At 41.3% G+C, this 18,338-nt stretch overlaps 2 protein-coding genes across 3 annotated transcripts in view; one reads left to right on the top strand and one right to left on the bottom strand.

Moving 5' to 3' along the window:
• Positions 1-17,152, top strand: part of FAM185A (family with sequence similarity 185 member A) — a 51,906-nt gene extending 34,754 nt beyond the window's left edge. Inside the window, exons 7-9 of one of the 2 annotated variants that reach the window (XM_037388847.1) lie at positions 1,145-1,279; positions 10,039-10,156; positions 12,769-17,152. In XM_037388847.1, the coding sequence (XP_037244744.1) occupies positions 1,145-1,279; positions 10,039-10,154 (251 nt within the window). In that variant the 3' untranslated portion in view covers positions 10,155-10,156; positions 12,769-17,152. Of the gene's footprint in view, positions 1-1,144; positions 1,280-10,038; positions 10,157-12,308; positions 12,683-12,768 lie in introns of those variants that run through there. The other variant, XM_037388845.1, reaches the window with a different exon arrangement.
• FBXL13 (F-box and leucine rich repeat protein 13) overlaps positions 12,959-18,338 on the bottom strand; it is a 90,433-nt gene continuing 85,053 nt past the window's right edge. The window contains 1 exon segment of the mRNA XM_037388274.1: positions 12,959-13,192. Coding sequence (XP_037244171.1) covers positions 12,976-13,192 — 217 coding nt within the window. The 3' untranslated portion in view covers positions 12,959-12,975.

Below are 18,338 nucleotides of genomic sequence, written 5' to 3'. Positions count from 1 at the left end.
TGTGTGTTGGATTTTATGAGTCACGTCACTGAGCAACTCTCCAAGGAGGACCCAAAGGTGAAGACCTTTTCCCTTTCTTATCCTAAGGCTTTTGTGTATTCAGCAAAATTTAGGCCTAAATTATACTGACAGTTATTTGTTCATCAGGACTGTCACAAGCAAGTGATCCTGCTGAATTCAAATTACATAGCTAGGGTGGCTTTCTGACTGCTACTTAGTTGTTATAACATCAGTTTTCTTATGTTCTGCTTCATCTTTTGGAATGTATTTAAGGAAGCTTTTTTAAATTTTTCTAAAGCGAATATTGGAATTGGGCAAAAACTAGAGGGCACGAATACAGAAAGTATATTGTGAATTTTTGTTTTTATGTGTAGGGTGCGGGTTCCAAACATTGTGACTGAGTAATTCCAGATATGCATAATGTGGGCAGGTTGGGGGCCCAGCATCTGCCTTCAGTCTGATGCAAAGAACCACATATTTAGAGGAAGAAGAAGTCAGAATTTCTGTTACTAATCTCAAGGATAGGATTATTTGGGCCACCAAAGCTGCAGTTTTTCTAGTAATTTACATTTTAGTGATACATGGTCTTAACTGGTTAGTCACTTTGGAGACTGCCTTACTGCACAGAGCCAGCTGTTCGCATCCTTGAACAGATGCAAAGACAATTGCTAGCTAGCGTTAACAGTATGTAAGCTGCATCTCATGATTCAGAGGAGCAGTTCTTTCATAATGTGCCACGCAGTGGCTGGATTAATCATCAAACCCAATCCTTGTCTGCTCGGGAGTATAAATACACAACTAGAAGATTAAACTGAAGTCATAATACTTGTAAGATCTAAAAAAAAATTCCCTTGATCATTCTATTAATAAGATTCTCTACTAAGAGCTGTTGCTAGCAGTATATGTCAACATTCATTTTCATGTCCGCCAGGGAAATACTGTGACACCATTTTCTGCACGTGACATACAGTATTCTGGTTACAATAAATGAAAATATTTTCATTTATCCTTTTAGCGGCAAAAAAAGAGGTTATTGTGTCTGAAGGCTCTTAAAAAAAATTGATTTGTGTTAGCTAAATAATTGCCTGTTTCATGTTTTGATCTCAATGTTTAACTAACTAGCTTTCATTTAAATTTCTACCAGGCTCAATTATAGTCAAGGTACCTGCCTCTCTCAAAGCCTTTTTACAGTTATCTGGAAGAAAAGTGGATGTGAGCTCAGAGATCCAATTAAAAGAAACACAGAGTGCCTCCAAAGATGATCACGTAACTATAACTGGTAAGGCTTACTAATCTTGGCTTCCAATAAATGTCTGTCTGGCCTTAGTCAAAGGCATCTGTGTTTCCTTATAAGTTTATTGCTCTTGGCTTCTTGTTTCATCTGTTTCAGGTTCAAATGTTTCCTTGTGCCATTGTACTCCCCATGTTACTAGATGACTGTTTCATAAATGACTTGTGAATGCAAACAACTGCTTCTCTAACAAAATTCTTAGAGCCAAATTCATCCTCAGCATTATTCCCGTGGATTTGTGGGAGGTAATCCAGGGCTGAATTTGGTCCATTGCTTTGCAGTCTTAGACAGTCACATATAATAAATTGCCAGGGAATGTCTCTTAAAAATATAATGTAAAGTTTTCTCTGTCTGTCTCTGTTGGGTGGGAGGGAGAAGTAAAAGGAGTGTATGGCGCATTCATAAATGTACAGTGTAAATGTTAAACAGTGCAGGATAGCCTGGGATGGGAAATGATGGGAGATAGCTAGGAGAAGAGCAGAAGCTAGAACACGGAGGAATAGAGAGTACATGCAAAGGTGCCTGCAGTTACTGGAAACATTCTTCTAATGCATTTAAGACTGAACTCGGAAATCCCAAGTCTTGCTGTTCCCTGCTTTAGAGAACAGTTGGAGAGTTCATTGTCAGGGGGTGTATTTCTCTTCTCCTCTCCAGACGTGTCTATCTAGAAATTAAGGCTGTTGCTGTTGCCAATGACTCAGTTTACTCAAGAGGAAACATTAACGTAATGTGTCTGAAGGCTCCAGCTTTGTTTTTGAATGTGTTATGTCAGTATGACCTGATGCGATAGCAGAGTGGGTGAGGCTTTGGGTTTTTCTTTGGTTTTAAACCTAAGAAAATATGCATAAAACTTATTTTCCTCCCCCAGTGTAAGATGATCATCTCGTAGTCAGGAGATATGAGATGTAGGTAACTTTAATAGGTAGCCTGCTTGTGTAAAATAGTAGGTTTGAAATGTATAGGCATATCTCTTCCTGCCTTGCACAGTAACCAGCATTTAAACTTACTAATGGTTATTAAACACAATTTAAAAACCATGGTTAGAAATCTGAAGGACCTGGAGGGACCCCAAATCTGGCAAGGCTGTATGGAATGAATGGCGTGGAGTAAAACAACACTTCTCCCAGTGAATGAGCACCACTGGCCTGTCAAGCATCTTGTTGCTTTGGAAATGTGAAAGATAAGGGTGGAGTTTCAAATACACGCAGCTGAATGGCTCGTCTGGTTTCACGACCCAGTCAATCAGTCAATCTTTATGTAGGACAGTCATCGCTGAAGTGGATGCAATTTTTCAACCCACCGTTCTGTGTGGACATTATCTTGGCAGCTGAGGCCAAAAGCAGCTCTGATTAGTTAACCTTCACATGTACGTATCCCAAAGGCATGGAGATCAGCAAGGATTATGCAGTGGCAACAGCCTTAGGCCACTGATTATCAGTTACAGCATTGCACAAACAATTTATTAAACATAAATCTAAATTCATCGCAATACAGGGGAATGAAAAACAGACCCTGGAATAGATTTTCTGCAGGATACAATTCAAAGAAACTAGCTCTGTCCTGGAGTGATGTATCTTTATCTGTCAAATACCTGGCATTTGGCTTTCAGTGTTTTCTGGCACAATGTAACCGGTGATGTGTAGCAGGGCTCTCCTCCCTTTTCTTCACTGCTCAGTAAGAAGCAACAAACCTGAAGGGAGATCAAAGCAGTTGGTTTTAGTATGTTTTACTCCTTTCCTTACCATTTTGAAAACAGTGTCTGCCCTTCCTTTGCTGAGTCAGTAACATTTGTTTGGCATGGCAAGGGAGGTACGTTACCCTACCCCATGAGGACGGTGTCCGTCTGTAGGCTGAGCACTGCTCCCCTTGTTCTCAACAGTCTCTTCTTAAGTCTGTATTTAAGAATTATCTTCTAAAAGAAGATTCTGAACTAATTAAAAATAATTTAATACTCTTTTCTATATGATGAAAACATTATCCACTGTTGAACTTCTGGGTACAGTGTTGTACTGGGTTCGCGCAGCAGGTTTGGGTATGGGGGGCCGGGGGCGGCTGCTGTGAGCAGGTGCCCGCAGCCCCCCCTACCCACCAGCCCGTGCCATCAGGCAGGGTTAAATCCACTATGAGCATCTATAGCTGTCCTGCTGCTGCAACTGAAGAAATATAAAATAGAGAAGAGGGGGTTTGCCAAGTGGAAAAAACCCTCTGTATCGCAAGAGCAAGGCAGTTCAGAGCTCAAAGGTTAGTATAAAAATAGATTTTTCAGAAACTGGCCAGTTCTCATGTGGATAACACAGGAACTAGTTGCTTTCAGGGGGCTTTACTTGCTTCTGGGAATATTGTGAGATGTTAGAGAGGAGGCTGTCAGTGGGAAGACAAAGTAGAGTTCTGTGACTTGGGTAAACGCGCACCTTGTCTGTTATCGGCTCAAGGAAACCCTTCCCTGCTGCTGTTCCAGTGGTTATGATGTACATTGTCACCCTGCTTCATGGCTCCCATTTCCACACTGAGTGAGGAAGTCAGTACGTTACAATCCCACAAGCCATCATATCCAGGGTTTTGCAAGATAGCCAACAAATAGAGTGGGATTTTTTGTCAAAGCAAGATGATGAAAGCCTGGAGTAAGTGCTGTGGTGGCAGAGTGATGAGGAGTGTGACAAGGTGTTTTGCCCTTTTCTAAAAGGTAGGCACTTTGCTGCAAACCTGGGACACTTGCTGAGAAAGGGATGGAACTAGAGAGCAGTACTGGGGAGTTTACTCTTCAGAGTAATTTGCAAGGATAAAGCATCTGTTTCCATTGACATCAGAAGGCACTGTTAGAAGAAGTATGTATGGGATAATGAAATCTGTTATAAAAAGAGGGGTTTGTCCTAACCACTGGTCCACCTTCCATCTATGAAAGTGTTTGTTAGAGACTCTAGTTTGAGAGTGCTTGAATAACTCCAGTGATTTCTGATTGTAATCATGTCAAGGCATCCTTTTCCTTTCCCTGGCAGAGGGCAGCCCTTGCTGCTCGATGTCTCTGCCTTCCCCGTGTCTCCAGGTCTGCCTGTATTCTTAAATCAGCTGATCTAAGAAGCCCGTAGAGATCATTAACTGTATCTGGTACTACATATGGTAAGAGGAAGGAAGTTGCAAATATTTAAGCAGAGAATGAGCTTAGACTGTCATATAATCTTGATTTACGAGCTTTTTAGGCCATTTTTCCAATAAATTATTTTAAGTTCAAAATGTGAAGGTAGGAATAACTACCTGTGTGGTCCCAAGAGGAGGAATATTTCAATAAAAACATCAGTAAATGGGAAAACAATTATGTTACACAGTTGAAAAAAATATAGTGTATTAACACAACTGTTCTGCAAAACTCAAAATAATCCCTTGGCTTTACATGGCATTAGTAATACTTTGCTGGAATGTGTCCAATTTTGAGTACTGCACTTCAGAAAAGGATATGGACAACTGTTAGAGACAAAGGAGAACACATGATCAGAGGCCTAAAAACATGATTCATGAGGGAAGACTAAAAATAGTGTTGTTTCTGTCTAAAGAAGAGAAGGCTGAGATAAGGTACTTTTTTCCAGTATGTAAGAAATTGTTGCAGAGATGAAAGAAATACGTTGTTCTTTGTCCACAGATGATAGGGCTAGAAATTATGATTTGATGTTACAGTAAAGAAAACATAGCTAAACAGCAAGATAAACTTTCTGGTAGTAAGCACTTGTCTGGTGAGGCCGTAGGACTGTCAGCACTGCAGGTTGCAAAGAACAGGCTGGGTGAGCGTGTCAGGTTAAATGCAGTGCATCCTCAGGAGGTTGCTTTCAGCCCTCTTTTCTCTTCTCTGAAGCTCACGTGACCAGCTGCTCCCACCCACTCCATAGTAACTCAGCGGCAGGTTATGAGGCATGTGGGTGGATAAATGTGGGGAGTAAACGAATGCAGCCAGTGGGCACGTTTCTACCCACTGTCATTGCCAGCTTGCGTGTTGACAACTGTAAGCTCGCTGGAAAGAGTCTTGCAGTCATCCAGAGACTTTCTTTGGATCCTTGGAGCTGATGGTGTCAATTTCCAAATTTAATTGTCTGGAATACAACCCCCTTTCTTAAACAGTGTAAATCTTCCATCTCAAGAGTGGTGCCAGGGACTCATCTGATTCCAGATCTTTCTCCATCCCTGGCCCCAGTTCTAGTGCCAAGTTCATCTCCGGCAGCAACCTTTGACCTGATGCCATCCATCTGCTTGGTGCCAAGCGAGCTTTTAACTTTGGCAGTCACTTACTCCATCTGTTTTTTGGCACTTGTGTGAGTTTCCTTGGTAAAAGTCCCACAGTGTCACAGGTGCTACTCAGAGGCTGTGGATGTTTGGGTTTGTAGGTAACTGTGTCTCCCTGCTCTTACTTTCTCAAGTTGGCGAACCAACCTCTTTGTATTTGTCTGCCCTTTTACGAAGAACGTACTCTTTGGGAATTAGTGTTCTCCCCCAAGTTGAGACATACCGGCTCCTTATGTCATCCAGCGTGACAACAATTGCAGCAGTTAACAGGATTTTTAGCTTTTGGTGCTAATCCCACCCCATCGGCAGCACCAGAGCTTTGCAGAGCCACACCTGAACGGTGTTCCTCTGAGCCATGCCTTCTGGGTATGCACACGGGTAACAGGGCACTCTCTTCCATGTTAACTTACGCCTTCCCTCGGGTGTCTATCCTGGGTATGGAGAGGAATCCCCTGTTGTCTTCTCTAACCTTTTTCCTCCCCTGAAAGTTTCCAGGTATATGTTGCCTCTACCTTATGGGTTGATCCAGCACCCAATTATTCTTTTGATCGCTAGGGACTCCTTAGGTGCCCTTCCTCTATATGTGCCTCTGGAGAGAGTCAGCTTGGCTGATCAGATCCCCTTGAAAAGATGGACATTGATATCACCGGTATTTCTGATTTTTCTGGATTTTTCTTTATAACTAAATACTTAAAGTGTTTCCACCCTGTCTGGTTCTCCAGGTAGATTGTAGTGAGAAGCACCTTTCTCCTTACAATGATCATTCACTCGGGCTTGTGCTGAAATAGTAAGACTTTCCCATCTGCCTGAGGTTAGATCTGGATTCCACTCTGGAACATAGGGGATTTAGACAGATGTTTCCTACCTTCAGGAATAACTTCTTTCTCACTGCTCACACAATGGCTCCTCATACAGTAGTGCTGGGAGAGTGGCCTATGAAGTGCTGTGGACTTACCCTTTAGGATTGCTTCAGAGCCAGGGTGCAAGGCAGGAGCTGACCGCATGAGTCTCGTATACCACACACAAAGCTTTACGGATGTGTTTAACTGCTCGCATTATCAGAAATTCTATATTGTTTACATTAAGGTAATGTCTATGTTTTTAGCTGCATGGAGTTCCAGGGTTAAATACAAACACAGCTGAATGGGCAGTGAATAATGTGAGGCAAGCAGCTTGCCTTTAAAAGGGAAGTAACTGAAAGAGCTTGTATTATGTCAGTCTGCTGAAACTTAACAGCTGTGCAAGTGTAGCCCTCTTCCACTGTGCAGCTGACTTGGTCTGTTGCATTCAGAGTTACGGTTCTGATCCCAGGAGTAACACTATCCACTGCTGCGTCCCTCCTGGTTTTCTCTGTTCTCAAGGCACTTCTTCAAAACTCTTCTTCTTTCCTAGAAGCAATTTTTATTGACTGTTTGCCACTAGAATTGAGTGGGAAGAGCTTTGTTTTATGGTGTCCCTCTAAACACTGTCCCTCTGTGAAATCTCGATCCTTAAGCAGTATCTTAACAAAAACCCAAACCAAACTAAACAAAAAAAAAAAAAAAGGCAAACAAAGGCCCAGGTTGTATCTGGAAAAGATTACATTCCTTCAAGTCAAAGAGAAAGTTCATCCAACTTTTTATAAAACATGTTAGATGAGATGCTATCCTACAGATTTTTATTGATTTCAGCTTGCATTTAACTCAAGCTGTTCACAACCTTTTTGAGATAGACCAATGTCCTAACCCAGTGAACAACATCTAAAATATGCCACTTTATGTTTTATGATACAAATATAGAGCTCTAACCTCTCCAGTCTCCAGGAAGGCAGGTGAATAAACAGTCAGTACTTGACTGTGTGAAGTTCTGCAAAGGTGTGCTCTGCCTTTAGAATACCACACATGAAAAAAACCCAAACCTTTTTCCTGGGCGTTATACCGAAAAGGTGGCCATGCAGCATATACCAGTGCATCTGTCTTCTCTCATGCCATCTTGACTGGTAGGTTTTGAAATGAAATCCTTTTTCCACCCACCCTACCCCCCGTTCTCAATCCAGCAGGCTGGCAGCTTTTGTGATTTAATCATGCTAGCAAAGTCATCCTCAAAATCCACTGATGTTCCCACAGTATTCAGAGTACAGGCAGTGAGTACATCAGAAGGTCTCCAACTAAACCTTGTTGCTTGATTTGCACCTCATACACAAAAAGCTATTTAAGTATCTTAAGCTTGGTTTGAACCTGCTGCTGGTGATAGGCTTAATAACCTTAAAATTTTGAGTTGGAAGATCTTCATCCCTAGGGAGGGGAATTTGACACTCACTTTCCTGCAGGCGGTTTGATATTTTCTGCATTCTCTTCACAGGCAAATCTCCAAAAGAGGCATAAGGAACAAAACATTTTTCGAAGTTCACATAGCAAATGCAAAATGAGAAACAGAGTTCAGACAACAACTGAGCTTTAAAACAGCTCTTGTTAACTTGATGTCTGCATTTCTTCAGAACTCGTAACTTTTCAGCAAAAGTACAGCAGGGTGTAAGCGGTGCATGAAACTTTGTTTACAGGGCTGATTTTGTGCTTCAGCGTTTGTTCCTTGTACAGAAGTACAAGCCATAGTGACAAAAACATGAGAGGGGAACTTGGACCAAGCACTTCAATATGCACTTTCTGGAAATACATCGCTTCCCTATTGTGTCCTCTCTCTTTAGGGGAAAAAAAAAAAAAAAAAAAGCTGTATTTTCAGTGTTCTACAACTCTGTTAAGGGATCAACTGAAATTTTCCTTTACACTTCTTGTTAGTTCATTTTTTTGACCCCTGGAGGCTATTTCCTATTCAAAATTCAGACTGATCTGTTGTTCTAAGGGCTACCTCTACTTAAAAGACAGGCTTTGTTTTCATTTCTGTTCTTTATTCTCTGGTACAATACCGTTGCAGATCAGTGATTCAGGAAAGCTTTCTGAGGAACTGAAGTTTCAGATTTTAACAGATTCTACGTACAACACATTTGTCCAACTCTGTGATGATCATCATAGATTTAAGTGCATAATTAGATGGGGAGTAGAACTGTGGATTCTGCCTGACAGTAGGAATGATATTAAGACTGAGTGTGATCGCTCCAGGCAGCAGCAGTCTCAGTCGGGAGTGAAGAAATTTTACTCGGACATCCACATGGAGATCCTCAAAGGCGAGCTGTAGTCTGGTAGCAAAGGACACTGAAATACCTCTTCATTCAGGGGGAGAACTCTGTCACTGTTGGACTCCTCTGAAAATCCTGTATTTCTATATGGTACCTCAGCCTGCTGGTGAGTTCATGTGGGTTTGGCCCGTAACCTTAAATTAATCCCACTTAAAAGTACCGAGGCACTGAAACACTACTGAAACATCCTGGCACGTAGGTTTGAGTTGTGGAAACCAATGCAGTGATGTCAGTTGGAGTTTCGCCACTGTTTTTGATGTGGCCAGAATTTAACCTCAGCTGTGTTACAGGTCAGAGCAGAGCATGCTGCAAAGTTTCTTCAGAATCTGCTTCCCTGCCATCCCTTATGCTATTCCAGGCTCAAATTAAGTTCTAAACTTAGAATTCACTTAGTCACACAAACATTAAATAATAATAAAAGATGTTTTGTAAAGATAAACCAAAGTGAAGGTTGATCTTGCGATAAAGGCACTTGATTTGGGACTTAAAAGATCCTAGTTTTATTCCCGCTTTGGTCATAAATCTGTAGAGATTTGGAAGGTCACTTTCTCTCTCTTGGCCTCATTTTCTTAATTGTACAAAGAGGGTAGATCGACCTTTCTCCCGTCTGTTACACACTGCGCTTTTCAGAGTGTGGCCATGCTGGATACAGAGTTCCTGTGAAACATGGAAGCAGACGGGCAGGGCAGGTTCTGGTTGCTCTGGGTTTCTGCTTAGGCCATCATTGTAAGAAAGCAGCAATAGCAGCGTGTCTGCTCACCTGGAAAACCAGGTCATACCACGTGTCTTCTGTGTTTACTGTAAACATGAAAACTTTTCAAATTACTTAACCAGAGTAGCGGCTAATGCAAATGTATGCACAGTGTTGGTGCGCCAGGCGTGTGCGGCGGCGGCGGGGCGGCCGCTGTGCGCAGGTGCCCGCAGCCCCCCCTGCCCGCCAGCCCGTGCCAGCCGGCTCCAAGGCGGCCCCGCCGCTGGGCAAGGCCGAGCCCTCAGCCACGGCGGCGGCGCCCCCGGGGGGACAGATCGCAGCGGGGGGGACCCCGGGCCGGGGCAGGGGGTGCCCGGAGGGGTATTTCCTAGTCCATAATAAAATCTGCGGTACTATATTACAAAACCCACAACTTTATTGTAATAACGTGTTATGGGACATGAGATTAACTCAAAAAATTGTATTGAGAATAAAATGTCAGAAGCTGTCTTAGAAATGCTTCTAAGACTTATTTTTAGGGAGCTTGAAAGAAATGGCAATGTGAGGATGGTATGTTTGCTGTGTGTCTAACCTAAACGGAACGCTCTTTTCCAGGTCACATGAATCAAAGGAATGAAACAGACAAATGGATAAAGGCTGACACACAACATGGCAAGGTGTATCTTAAAAGCCAAAGCTGGATCCAGTCTGTGAAGCTGAAGAATTGTTAAAGGTGAAATAGGCCAAAGAGATTAAATAAGGAAATTGTAAAGGAACATTTCTGTAAAATTATGAAAGTTGAATGTATATTCTTAATATGAGAGAAACAATATTTTAAAAGGGCATTTTGGCCCAAGATTTGCCTGTGACAGTGGCCAGTGTTTAACAGGCCAGGTTTATTTTCAGTGCCTTTTAGGAATGACAATATTCAGATACACATACTCATCATGCATAACCTGACACACTTACCATGTTGGTTTAAAAGCTGGTAACTTTCAAACAAAAGTTGGGGTCATATTTTAAAATAAAAGCATTTTCAACCTCTCATATTTGAAAACACAAAAATCTACTTCCAAGATGGCACGCTGTGCAAGCTGGTTTATATTTTAAAATTAAATTTCTTAACAATGTGGGAATTATACTAGTTCATGCAAAATGCAGAAAATTTTCTTCAAATTATTTGTATCATGGATAGGATAAAGCCGCTTTCAGAACTGTAGTTCTCATTTAGTCTTCTCATTTGGCATTTGACCTCTAAGCACTTTCTGTCCTGTCAACGGGTACTCTATGTGTAAGTGAAGTGGGTACTTACATGACAGAAATGACAGAACTTGCTTTGTGTCAGCCTGAACCACTTGTTTGTGGATAGGAAGAAGAACTCTCGCTATGTCTACCACTGTTCGTCTGCAAAGAAAAGCTTTTAAAATAATACTGGTAAGTGCAGATCTGGCTGATACCAAGGAGGAACACTCTCCCAACTGAACTTCAGATGAGTCCACATGAACATTCCCCTAAGGTAAAAGCTGCCAAAGAATGGGAGTATTGGCCTAAGAACCGAGATCTGTCACCTGTTTGCTACATTTCCAGCGCCTTCCTGTCAGCCTTGCATGGCAGGACGGTAAGGGCTGTACGCTCTTGGAGGCAGAGAGGCAGAGGAGTGCGGTGAGGGAAGTACGTGTGCCCTGTACAAGGGTATACGTGGCTTTTGTGGAGGATTATTGTGTTACCATAATACAAACACACAGTTAAGGGAGGTTTAAAAGCCTTTCCATACGTATAGGTGGCACTTTATAAAAGAAGTACTGGAATTTGTCTTTAAAATTGAAATGTAAGGATTCTTGCCAACTGAGTGGATGGAGCATAGCAAAGAAGAGTTCAGCGTCAGCTCAGGTTTTAAGTTGTGCATACGTAAGTTTGTACTTTACATCATATTGGTACATTACGGGATGAACTTCTCCTTACAGGATTTTGCAAGAGGTGTAATTGCCCCTGGCTAATGGACTTCAATAATCAAGGGCAGCATTTTTATTGTAATTCAGGGTGGTTAAAAACTCCACGTTGTTTGCCATTGTGTGTACTGTTTGTTTGGATGAGGTGGGCACTGATGTATATGGCAAACTATATGTATTTTTAATGTAAACACTAATATATAAAACATTACTAATATTGTTACTAAAAGCAATATATTAGTAGTTATTATTTGATATTATTATTATACTTTTTAAAGATACAAAATTAATAAATGTGTAATGGTTTTAGATTACCTGAAAAAACTTTGAAACTAACGATTCCCGTGCACTGCTGTAGATGAAGTGAAAGAAGCACTTCTAAATTCAAACTGCATTGAAAAATAAAAGCAGTGTAGTGGATAGTTCACAAAATCGAGTCAGTTTAATGGTTCCGTTATTCACCTGGCATACAAAGCCTGTCAGCCTCTGTGATTAAGGTTGTGCTTTTGGGGACTGCTGCATTAGCAATTTAAGGGAGAACATAGAAAGAAAACATGTTATTTCTTCTGTGTTCAAAAGCAAGCAACCTAAGGCATTCATATTTTAAATCTAGGTGTAATTAAACATTAGAATTGTTAGTTTCTAGCTTAAAGAAGTTTAAATAAGCTGTCAGAAAAATCATGCTACCACTAAAGCCAGTCTGATTGTATTCTTTCCAAGCTAATAAATGTTGAGACCAGCTAGAACTTCAATATAAAGGTCAAGAATGAGCTGAAGAAAGACAAATCTTTGGGAGTTTCTCCAAAAGCATTTGAGTAATGTCTTGTTCTATTACAATGAGGTGAAACTTTATATTTTTCTCCAGACAAGGAAAGATTACTAGGTTATCAGTAATTAGGATTTGAATGGCAAATCCCATGTGTGCTTTTTTTCCAGTCCATTTGATGAGAAGACATGTTCTTGTAACCGGAGAAGATTTATCCTTTAACACTTTTCTCATCTGTGCTCCTTTTTATTTGATTTTCCTGAGTCCATTAGCTGCCAGCCAGCCCACAGTTCAGATCTGCAAATGTAAGCATCAGCTCGCTCAGAGAGGTGAACTCAGCCTGAGAGGCTTTTATGAGAATTTGCGCTCTGGGTGTGCAAGTGACTGTTGAGAAGTAGAGAACTGTGCTTAAATGTGCGTGTGTAGTTATGTATTACGGAACTGGTAGTCAGGGCCTATTCACTGTCCTTCACTGCTCAAGAACACACTACTGGATGAGTGAGTACTGACCATGTCAAGTGCAAAGTTCTGTGGGGAGTCAGGGTGTTTTAAGTCCTGGAGAGGATCTTCATGGTAAACAAGAACCCTGAACACACACACACACATTTATTTATTGCTTACTCTGCACAGGACTGCAAAAACTTCTCATTATTGAGAATTGAAGACAGCTTGAATGAACATCTGAAAGTCAGCAATGTTGTTTCAGCGCAGCTGTCTTGCTTGAAGGCATACGCACACTCCTGCGAGAAAGATTTGCAATGCTTCCTTGCTAATTCAACAAATTCCCTTTTTATTAAAGTATGATTAGTTTTTAAGAAAAACAGTATAGTGTTCTTTTTATGCTCCAGTGGAAAACCCTTGAACTGTAGATGATGGTGCACTATTTATGTATTTTTCATTTGGAAGAATTTGTTTATTCAGGCTCTGATGGGTGTTTCTTTGTGAAGGTGAGTACGTTACCATCCCATCCCGGTCATATCCAAGCCAGGAAGGAGGGTCAGCATCGTTATGTTCTTGTTTCTCCAGTTTGGCTGTATATTTCAAGACAGTTTGTCTGCAACAAGAGTTTAAAAAAAAAAGACAAAAGTAAAAATATTTTGCAGAGGCTGTTTCTACAAAGAATGCTAAAAGCTGTTCAATGAGCAAAAGTTCATATTTTTTTTAACTGAAGCTATTAATATTATAAGAGGTGTTGTGGAAACTAAAAAATAAGATAATTGGTTAGGCCACAGAGTCACAGAATAGACTGGATTGGAAGAGGCCTCTGGAGCCTGTTTAATGCTGGTCTTGCTCTAAATGGATCCAACTAGACCAGGCGGGTCATGGCTTTGCCAGCTGAGTTCTGAGTATCTCCTAGGGATGCAAGTTGCACAGCCTCTCTGGGATCCTGTTCAAGTGTTTGACCAGCCTCCTGATTTAAAAAAAAAAAAAAAAAAAGTTTCCTTGAATGTAATCCAAACTCCACATACGCCACTTGTCCAGTCAGTGCACCCTGGAGAACAGACTGGCCGTGTCTTCCGTATCCTCTGGGCAGAGTTCTAGATGGCAGTAAGGTCTCCAGCCCAAGCCGCCTCTCCTTGTGACTGAGCAAAGCAATTTGCTCAGCCTCCCTTTACACATCATGTGCTCCAGGCCTTTAATGTTCTTGGTGGCCCTCATCGGCCCTTGCTCTAGCGTGTCCATGTCTGTCTGGACTGGGGAGCCAAAAGCATGGATCTTTGGGACTAAGTGGGTGATGCCATTGGAATAATCATGCCGTGTTTTGAAGAGAATGACACCAAACAAGGACCAGTTATATCAAAAGGTATCACAGAGTCTCCAGAATGGTTTTTCACAGCTGTATAGGAATGCTCTAGTAACCGTGCAGCTCCCTATCATTTTTCTTCAACAGTCTCTGTGGTGCTTCCAAGTATTTTTACCCTCTCCTGGTTGACCTTCTGCTTTCTTTTCAGCTAACCTCTCCACTTGTAGTTATCTTCTGTCACCCACCTCTTTTTAAGGTGTATTGTTTCTAAACCCTAATTGAATATGCAACGGGCAGTGTTACGGAGCCGTACTGTTACCCACACTGGCCCTGAGCTCGCCCGGAGGCTCTTTTGCAGCTTCTGCAACAGCTGAACCTGAAGAGAATTACTTTTGATGTCCAAAAACACCCATGACCCCTCTGATCTCCCTCAACATTTTGTGGTGCTACCCCTTTGCAGCATTCAACACAAAACCAAAGAACTGCAGCAAGATGACGCAGAAATAGGAGAAAATCAGGCCTGCTGAGTGAAACACCCAAACAAGAACTTGAAGAGCAACTCTCTCCTCTCCCTCCTTTTCAGGCAGTACCTTTGCCTTCCTGAGCCGAAAAAACTCAACCCACCACTTTCAGTCTTCTGAATATTTCTTTATTTCCATCGCTTCTGTGACTTGGCTGGCAGCCCGCTCCCGGCTGTGTAGAGCACCCGCCTCCCCCAGCCTCCCCCCATTTCTGGCTCTTGCACTCCAGAAAGCTCCCCCCGGGCCGAGCGTACTCATGTGCTCGTTGGGGAAGAGCCAGGTCTCTACATCTCCCGTCCTCTGCAGGAGATTCAACCTGATCTAGTGTGTTGGAGCTGCAGCAAGGTAGCCTTTCTCCCTGCTGGCCAGTTTCCTAAGCTCTGTACCAATATATTATATGGCGTCTGGACAATACTAGAAAAAAATCACAAGTGGTCTGTGAACTGCCAGTAATACTATGATATTTTTTCCCCAAAAAAGTGAAAATGCTGAAGACGGTTACAAAAGAGGCAAGACATGCACAGCTGTAATGCCTGCACCACCGAAGCAGGGAGGGGTGGAAAAGGGACAAAATTGAAGCAAGGAGGGGTTCTTTTCAACCGCTGCGGGATCCTTATTTTTAAAATCTAACACTGACACACTTGTATGAACCACATGAGCACAAGGCTGTATCTGTTTTTATATTAGGGAGGCCTGTGCATTGAGGAATGTGTGCACAATTTATATGAGCTATAAGCTCTAAGCTGTAAAATAAAAGTCAACTCATCCAAGTCCCAATTCCTGTTTTTCATGGAAACTCCAATGTATGGTGGCTGTCTGAAGCATGTATAAGGGGAGCTGTTACTATTTTTTTGGAAACTTATGCTGTCCCATGCCTGGAGCTACAGTTGATTAGTTTGCCAGAAACAGCCATTCATTAATCATGAACACATGGCAAAACAGATCATTTATTTCAGATATACTGTACTATGGCAGAGCCTGCATATTTATTCATATAGTGTCTTAAAGGAGCACACTGATGAATAAAAAAAATTCAGCAAATAATTACAATTATCTTTGGCAAAGCAACTATCTCTTGGTGTAAGTCAGACAGAAGTACTGGCCCAAACACATGGCTTTAGCAGCACTGGAATATATAGTTGAATCCTTACCCAAAGTTTCAATCCCTTGTACTAAGAGCGGGTAGCTAGGAAATGCAGTTCTGTATCGCAGTCTGAATCCTGAGCCATTCCAAAATTCAGAAATGTCTGACTGGATCTATCATAATAAAAAGCAGAGGTTTTGAAAAGGACTTTTTGAGATGAGGTTAGAAAAACCAATCAAGAATAAAAAGTAATGGAAAATAAAAACTTAAACAGGGGAGAACTGTTTATAGTGCAAACACAGGAGAAATTAAGGCAAAGAGGCAAGCGGAGGCAGGCAGCTAATGTGAAAAGCAGAAAGCATCCTGCAAGCATGCTCCAGGTTACAAAAAGTGATAAGACTACATGAAACCTGCAGTGTTCTGAGGTCTGCGGCAGCTACAGTAGTTGTTTGATTTTATGGTATCCAGTTCAAGTGCACATGATGGCTGAAACATGGCACTCCAGGAGCTTCTGTGTCACTTCTGAAGAGCGATTTGCTGTTCGTGAGAAGGCAGTACTATGGTATTTTTGTTGCTTCTTCAAGAGAAAAGAGTATTTCTTCTTAGTCCTTTACCAAATCATGTGTAGGTTGTCTTCATTTCTGATTACATGTGTCTTGGACTCCCACATCCTTCCTGCCTTGAGACCTGAATATTTGGATAATACCTAAGAAGAAAACGGAGTTCTTGCAATCTCCTTTCTAACCAACAGCAACCATCATAAAACACAACAACAAAACCAAATCAGAATGTCCTCCAAATGTCAAATGTATTAAAACTATACAGACCCAATGTAATTTCCATGTCAAAGGCAAGAATTGTAATTGTCGATGAGTCACTTGGTAACAGAGTAGTCACTAATTTAAAAGAAATGTAACTAGTTTCACATTAGTGCAGACAAGAAAGAAGGAAGCATTTAATTTTGCTCTCAAAGAACCAGCCTTACAGCCGAGATGCAGTTTGGTGAAAGCACAAGGCTGGCTGGCTTCTCAAGGCAACGGCAGATTTCCTTTCTCATTTTGCACCCAAAAATGTTTATGGAGCACCACACCTTTCTCATCACCACAGCCAACTTTAAATAGTATTTGTGTTTTGAAGTTTAAGGAGAGTGTTTTACAGGGAAGAGAAGTGTTTCTCTAAAGATGCCAGTGTGTTATTTCTTGTAGGATTAGGCCCAAGTGAATCACAACTGACACAGCCTTTTCCTACAGAAGCCACATTTTAAAAAGCAGTTAGTTAGCTTTCTTTTCCTCTAGTAGAAGAAATAAATTGTACCAGCATCATATACTCCCACAGGCAGATTATCCATGATTCTTTATGGCGTGTAGAAACAAGATTAACTGAAAGGTCATTAGCCTCTGGGTACAGAATGTACAGCAGCATATAAGGCCACAGACCCTTTTTTCTTCTAACATTTAATAAACCTGGAACCAGGCTAGCATGCTGGTAAATACAATCTCGAATCTACCTGATACTGGAAAGAATGGACAATTCATGCTCGTAACTGTTTCCTATGAAGCTGCATCGGGCTGAAACTTGAAGAACTTTGTGGCTCCATATGTTTTCTATTTTAATCTAACGAAACGGCAAAAATAAAACTTTGAAAAAGACTGTGACACAATACAAGAGATATGCCTCAATATTTGCAAGGCTCAGTCTATTAAGAGATGTCTGCTAGGACTGGTTAGTGTTTAAAAAATAATGGGGAATTCCTTTGGCAAAATGAAGTACATGTGATTTACAGATTTTGCAGGGCAACTTTAAACGAAAACCCTCTTTCTTCTGTTGCTTATTTAGAACCTAAGCCACAAGCATGTTTAGTCTTTAGCAGATTAATCTGATTTTTACATAGCTGTCCTCTTCTATCTCCTTAACCAGGGAGTGAAATATCTTTGAAATGCAGGTTTCACACCTGCAGAACATAAATTACACTTGAAACCAGCCTTTTCCTCTTTGTTCTGTGAAAATCTAAGAACTTGAATAAGTTTTTAAGAGTTACTCCGACAACAGAGAATGAGGCCCTATTATTCATTTTTCTGACAGTCTGTTGCTTATTACTACAGGTTGTGAATGAAATACATAGTTTTATAAAACTCTATTGGGACATATTAGTGACAGTACTGTCATTGCTTCTGATGTCCTTGAAAAGCTACTGCAAGATGACTGACTGCAGAATTACTGCCATATTTTACCATGCTTTTGATCTAGTTATTGGCAGAAGATAAATTTTATATCATCTTTGCAACACTGGCCTTGAACTACAGTAAAAATAGATTTTTTCTAAACTGACACATACAGGACGTGGAATATATCTGAATCTAGCTGTGACCTCCTTTTTATTTTCTTCATATCATTCCATCTAATGACAATTTTAGAGTCTGATTGAAAAGCCACTCCGATCATGATGTGGTCAGTCTGTTCTGCAGCCTGCCTAGGTCTAGGGAGGCTCTTCAGACCTGTTGGAAGGAACAAGCAAAAAATCTTCAGTGCTGAATTATTCTACGTGATCTATCCACCTGATGAGTTTTTGTCCCGGGCTCAAATGGCACGGGGTAGGAGTTTCCTATCATTGAACATATTGTGCAAAGGGTTAGAGACTGAGGCTGGCACAGAAAAGAACCATCCACTGTCACACACCAGAAGATCAGGCTCAAGAATGTGAAATCAGCAAAGTTTGCCTAGTTCTAAAAATCACAAAAAGGGCGAAGATAACACTGGGTGGAGATGTGTGTCTCATGGTTGCTTTTTTGTTTTGCAAAGCTCTATAACTCTCCAGGGCTTCCCTTACAGTAAAAATAACTGGTTGGGAAAT

Source organism: Falco rusticolus, chromosome 5, assembly GCF_015220075.1.
Source record: "Falco rusticolus isolate bFalRus1 chromosome 5, bFalRus1.pri, whole genome shotgun sequence".
NCBI classification, from domain to species: Eukaryota; Metazoa; Chordata; class Aves; order Falconiformes; family Falconidae; genus Falco; species Falco rusticolus.
The sequence above is the reverse complement of the archived record's forward strand: the minus strand, read 5'-3'. Positions and strand labels throughout refer to the sequence as shown.